Source organism: Cynoglossus semilaevis, chromosome Z (assembly GCF_000523025.1).
Source record: "Cynoglossus semilaevis isolate Cse_v1.0 chromosome Z, Cse_v1.0, whole genome shotgun sequence".
In the NCBI taxonomy this organism is placed as follows: Eukaryota; Metazoa; Chordata; class Actinopteri; order Pleuronectiformes; family Cynoglossidae; genus Cynoglossus; species Cynoglossus semilaevis.
This window is the reverse complement of record NC_024328.1, coordinates 515,544-522,242: the sequence shown is the minus strand read 5'-3', so window position 1 is coordinate 522,242 and position 6,699 is coordinate 515,544. Positions and strand designations below refer to the sequence as shown.

The window sequence follows — 6,699 nt, the reverse complement described above, 5'->3', positions numbered from 1 at the left end:
AAAACGGTAAGTTTGGGTAACACTGGGAAGAAGCAGTGGGCGGAGCAGCGACAGCGTCTTTATGTGTAACATATGCAGCACGGCTCTCCACCTCCTCCTACTGCTTTAAGTCTGGCTAAGAAGCCACTAAGTCCAATTAACCGAGAGGAGGCGGAAATCCTCGCTTTAGGAGCTGCCGACGCCGCCGCCGCTGCCGCCGCTATTACCGACGCTCTCCCGCCGCCTCTGTTCTTCTGGACGACGGTTAGTTAACGTGAGCTCGGCTCTCCCCGCCAATCCAACATGACGACCTGACTCCCGCTCATAATACAAGTCAACAGCAGCAGTCAGACGTTTGTGGTCCTTCCGGACCTGGAGTGGTTTGAGTGTAGCTGTTGACAAGGGCTCGGTCTTATTCTTTCAAAAGCCGTCGACGCCGCGCAGTTTCCTGCGTCAAGGTGCGTGAAGGGTCGTCAACATGGAAACGCGGTACACGGATGTGCTGCTCGTCACCGCAAATGTCGGCTCACTCTTTGACAACGTAAGTAACCTGTTCAAAGTTGGCAATTATTACTTCACAGCATGCGGTATTTGCTGTTATCGCTGCCCACAGCAGGATATTATCTATATACGAGACTTAATATTTTAACAAACCTGTGCCTTTCCCTGTGAACGTACATATTTTACTGATGTTTAACTTCCTCTGTGTCTCTGTCAGCTACTTTATTAATTTATTATTGTTTAACAAAATTAATTAAATCCAAAGATTCAGGGCAGAATACATCTAATGTCAATGTCTTCTGTTAATGTCTTCAGTTTTCTTTTGTTTTTCCTGCAGAAGTGCGCCCAAGAGTTAAATGTCAAAATAAATTTATTGTTATCCTATAATTAATAAGTGGTTCTCAAACTTTTTATACTGTGTACCCAATCCATATACAGTATATTTGGCACTTCAAGTGCCACAAGTATGACCCACAATAAATATAGCCACAGAGTATATGAAGTATAGGACGATAAGTTACTCAATTATTTTGCTGAGTATTTATTTATTTATTTAGTTGCTGAGTATAAATATGTAGCTAACAAACTTACTACTTTGGGGCAGTGGTGGCTTAGTGGTGAAGGAAGCAGACTTTGGTCCGGAAGGTTTCAGTCTCTCCCGGCTGCCAAGTCACCACTGAGGTGCTCTGAGCATGGCACCGTCCCCACACACTGCTCTCCAGGTGCCAAAACTGCTCCTTGCTGACTTTGGTGATGGCTTAAAAGCAGAGGTCACATTTGGTTGTGTGGAACGGTGTGCTGTGTCACAACGACAAGTAGTTAACTTTTACATTTTTACTGATGTTTGAAATGAACATTCATTGCAAACAGAAAATCAAAAAACAATGTAAAATATTTCTGTTGAAAGTGGAAATTAACTTAATTCAAATTAATTACTAATTTGTACACATTTTGTGCAAAGAGGAAAGTTGCATAGTACTGTAGTACTATGCACACATCAGAGCTAGTTATCGCATGTTAATCGCACATTAATATAAGGTGAAGGTGCAGGAGTTTAGGTACTTAGGATCAACTGTTCAGAGCAGAGGAGACTGTGGAAGAGAGGTGAAGAATAGAGTACAGGCAGGATGGAACAGCTGGAGAAAAGTGTCAGGAGTGATCTGTGACAGAAGAGTGTCAGCTAAGGTGAAGGGAAAGGTTTACAGGACGGTGGTGAGACCAGCCATGATGTATGGTTTAGAGACAGTAGCAACAGGCAGAAGACAGGAGGAGGAGCTGGAGGTGGCAGAGTTAAAGATGCTAAGATTCTCTCTAGGAGTGACAAGAATGGACAGGATCAGGAATGAGGTCATTAGAGGGACAACACAGACAGGAAGGTTTGGAGGAAAAGCTAGAGAAGCCAGATTGAGATGGTTTGGACATGTGCAGAGGAGGGACAGTGGATACATTGGTAGAAGAATGTTAGAGATGGAGCTACCAGGTAGGAGACAAAGAGGAAGGCCAAAGAGGAGATATATGGATGTAGTGAGGGAGGACATGCAGATAGTTGGAGTCAGAGTAGGAGATACAGAGAACAGAGAGAGATGGAAAACAATGATTCGCTGTGGCAACCCCTGAAAAAGGGACAAAGCTGAAAGAAAAAGAAGAATTGCAGTTTTTACATCTTTTAATTTTTCTGATATGTGTTCTCTCAAACTGTCTGGAAACAGTTCAGTCAAAGCGGTCTTGTAGTCTACTAGTAGTTCTGGTCATTTTTCCTAGCTCCATTCTTAAAAAAACAGATGGCAACATCAATTTTCTAAAGATTCTGGGTGTCTTCTGTCCTTGTCATTGCCCCACATATAATAGAAAACACCTTATCCCAAAGGACCACACACTGCTTAAATGAATGTTTGTGTGTTTTTTCTGTTAGTCAGCAATTGATAAAATCCTTGCAAAGGAATTAAAAAAGTTTAAATGTTTTTATATCATTAGGTAGGTTTCTTAAATTTCTAAAACTTGAAATTTACTTGATTCATGTTTGGCAGTCTTGGCTTATAACTTAATTACTTTCTACTTCATTTTATAGAAACAGGTTCCTATGATTAGGCCAGGTGGGACAAGGCATAATTTAAAACTGTTATTGAACTATTCTAAAGTAAGGGAAGACCAGACTGTGTTGGAACATTGAGACAGAGTACAGAGGAGAAGAGGAGGAGGAGGAGGAAGCTCTTACGTTTATGGAAATTTGGCTCTGGACCATGATTCCGGTTGCCTAATGTGGCTTCTGTGAAAACACGTTGAAAACCATTGTGGGAAATATGTAAACAGATGAATATCTTCCCCACAGGACGTTAGCTTTTTTACCTTCACAGGCCCCTCTGTTTGTATAAATAAACTTTGACTCTGACTTTAGGATCAGAACAAGATCCTTAAGCACATGACAGAGGTTTAAAACCTCAAGCTTTTGAAGACAGATCCGCTGCAGCAACATCTTTTCTGTTGTGTTGTTGTGCAGAGTGTGATAAAAAGTCAAATATTTTTGCTAATGTCATAGAAAGTACACACTTGATAGGGGATGATGGGGGGTAAATTCATTGGGACATGAGGAAATATTTCATATGTTTGGAAGTGTTGGAAAATGCTTTAACCACAATATCACACCATATTTGGGATTTATAGTATTATGGAGCGCTGCTTTGGGCAGTTGGCATATTCCAGCTCAGGCACTTTTATACAGAGTTAAAATATTTTTTAAAGCAGCACCTAAAACTTAAAAGATATAAAATGTTTAGATTAATTTAGTACATTTTCTTTCTTATATCCAAACAGGACCAGAATTATTTCACTTAACAATAATGAAAAATGTCAAGTTGATTATTACATATTCCCTTTTTAATTATTTAGATTGTTTTTTTTACCGTTTTTTTTTTTTTTTTTAAAGTTGAAATAGATATACTTTTCCAAAAACCTACTCAGGTTTCCTAGCCCTGCAAATTTATTTAAATTTATAATAATTTTTGCAACATATCCTTCAGTTACGATAATGTTTTGACATACAACTCAACTCCATCAATTTTCTATAGGATTAAAATCAGACATTTGTTTAATTTTGACACTAATTAAGGTGTAACAGTATGCATAATCATACTGTATGTACATTTTAGGACATATACATAACCCTATACATAGTTACTGTGGTAGATGGTTTCAAAATAAAAACTTCCCTGGATCACAAGTTGGGAAGTCATTCAGTTTCTTTCGGCAGTTTCCATTAGTTAGCATGGAACTAATGGAAACTGTTCCATGCTAACCTCTTAAAAAGGAATCTTTTTCAGGTCTGCTGTTTGACAACACTGCAGTTTTTCACTAAACTGAAGTAGCAGGGAAGAGAGGAGATTGAATAAGGAGAGAAAGCGTGTCATTGTTCAGATGAAAACTGCTTGCCTGCTGGTAATACATCTAACACTTGAAACAGCATCATCAGACCACACATATAACTGGTATAATGTACCAAACTGGGATGTCAGTATCAAGGCACATACTGAGCCATAGCTTTGCATAGTTAAACCCAGATTCTTCTTAGTTATATTTTGGGTTACTATATTGAATGATGTTATGAGACAAAAATTCAGTGGACCTCTTATAATGTGCCACTCTTTTGTTTTTAAAGCCAGTGATCTCCTTGTCATAGTGACACAGCTCACCACTGCACACAACCAAATGTGACCTCTGCTTTTAACCCATCACCAAAGTGAACAGGGTGCAGCTTTAAGCACCCGGGGAGCAGTGTGTGGGGACAGTGACATGCTCAGAGCACCTCAGTGGTAACTTGGCAGCTGGTGGACTTGAATCTGAAGCTTTCCGGACCCAAGTCCGCTTCCTTAACCACTAAGCGACCACTGCCCTTATGATTAGACGGATCTGTTTTTTTTTAATTTTTAAAAAAATGTTACAATTAAGGAAATATTGACTGTTGTTGATGTTATATTTCTAGGCATTTTTACCTCAATAAGAGTTCATAGAGTGAACCTTTAAGTATTAAATGCACCTGTCATAGAATTGTAGTTTCACTGGGGGTCCAGAATGGGCAAAGTAATTCTTAGGTATCATAGGATTGATTGATTTTGGTGTAATGTTTAGTTAGTTCCACATTACGTTCTTTTGATAATACTGCTCATTCCACTTGTTGACCCCTAGAAACACCTCACTTTAAAAGTTTATAAAATAACTATGGTAACAAGCATCACTGGTCATTCTTTGTCAAACCCCATATTTTGAAGTCACAGTAGTAGGTAACAGCAGTCCATTTGGCACAGCCATGCAAATACACTATGCAAAACCAGGTGCATTCAAGCCACTGTTGGAATGAAGGCAACCTGGCCTAACCCTGACACCAGTCAGTGGCTCAAATCTTGAGGCGGGTGTGTTCGCAACATCCTGGAAATGCCTGACTTAAGGTTCATCCAGTGGAGCTGCTTGTTTTCATTACAATGAATGCTCTTAAAATGAAGAATATTTTTAAAGAAACAGGAATGACATTGAGAGGCAGAAGTGCAGTAATTAGTCACAATTTCATTTGATGCTGTTTGGAGATCAGCTGCCAGTCTGTTCCTCCTTCCCAAATATTGGTGGAGTCAGTCCACTGTCATCCGTAGGACATCTCTCATTTGAATCACAATCACGGATCTGTGGTTTGGTTTTTAATTTATTCATAATTCTGATCTTTTAGTGTACATCTGGTAAGTCTCAACAAAACAACCTGTGTGAAACTTTAACCAGAGTTTTGTGAAGTCTGCCCCATATTGTCCAGTAATAGTACTGCACCTGGGACTGTAATTCTGATTAGCTCCAAAAACAAGATATCTATTCACTGTTATTTACTGTTTGTGGTGCACTTTTGGGCTCACACTGCAGGGGGAGTAATACAGCTAAATGAAATTTTATAGGCTATGATTTAATTTAGGTACTGTTAATGTTTTTTTTTTATTAAATTGTGTTGTCATTATTTTTACATTTACATATTTCCACTGAAACTATAGTGTCTTATTCATTGGTAGTAAAGTCAGAGGGGTCATTTTGAATAGTGTGAGTTTCAAACTCCAAGTATGCAGAAAAAAAGTGATTATTTCATTTTTTTAAATTCAGGCTCTCATATTTAATCAGGATAAAGAAACATTTCTCAGTGGCTGACACATGACTGATCCGTCAGTCTGTGCTCTGTGTCAGCTCAAACAGAGGATGTAGAAAAAACAACACGACCAAGAGATTTAAGCCCCTTAAGCCCCTAGTGATCTGTCTTAAGTCTTACACTGTGTAATAACAAGAAGTTCGTCTGCTCTGCTCTGCTTGTACATGTTTTACAGTGAACTCCTCTGCACAGTGGCCATACAATTTTAAACACACCTTTAAAAAAGACCCGTCTTTGGTGTGTGGCCAGACTTTTACAGGTGCAGCTGAGCTTCCTGGAAATTGTAACTAGTGGAACAAAGAGGATCAGATTTCCCCCTGTTTTTTTCCTCTGTTCTGCTGACAGTAAGAAGAGAGTTTCCTTGATCTGTCTTTGTTTGAATTTTTAATCTACAAATCCTGATAATTTTCTACCAAAGAGACAGTGGTTTTGTATGCAAATTTGAAATAACTCAGATATTAACTTGGATATCTGGCAGTGGTGGCCTAGTGGTAAAGGAAGCAGACTTCGGTCCGGAAGGCCCCAGGTTCGAATCCACCAACTAAAGGAAGCGGACTTCGGTCCGGAAGGCCCCAGGTTCGAATCCACCAACTGCCAGGTTGCCACTGAGATGCACTGAGCATGGCATCGTCCTCAAGCACTGCTCCCCGGGCGCCGACCACGGCTGCCCACTGTTCACTTTGGTGATGGGTTAAATGCAGAGGGCAAATTTCGTTGTGCATGGTGTGCTGTGCTGTGCTGTGTCACAATGACTAATAAAGATAAGTTTAAGTTTTTATAAGTTTAATCTGGAAATAACTTGGATTTAATTTTTCAAAGATGTAGACTATGGCCCAGAGAGGTCCAGAGAAAACATAGATAAGCAATGAATTGTAAACGTCAATAATCCAACACCAAATGTATACAAATCTCTGTGCTTTCTATTGTTTTTTTGGTTTAAACTGTTTATGTTTACGTGAGCCTCAACCTGCTTAACTGCTTTCATATAATTATGACATAATCACTACTTCCTTCCACTACTTTGTGCAATGATCCGTTTTGTTCCTGCT

The 6,699-nt window shown here is 39.4% G+C and overlaps 1 protein-coding gene across 2 annotated transcripts in view; it reads left to right on the top strand.

The window, feature by feature from the left end:
- The window catches only part of inpp5l (inositol polyphosphate-5-phosphatase L), a 20,570-nt gene continuing 13,871 nt past the window's right edge, over positions 1-6,699 (top strand). The window contains exon 1 of one of the 2 annotated variants that reach the window (XM_017042788.2): positions 1-520. In XM_017042788.2, coding sequence (XP_016898277.1) covers positions 458-520 — 63 coding nt within the window. In that variant the 5' untranslated portion in view covers positions 1-457. The remainder of the gene's footprint in view (positions 521-6,699) is intronic. The other variant, XM_008335561.3, reaches the window with a different exon arrangement.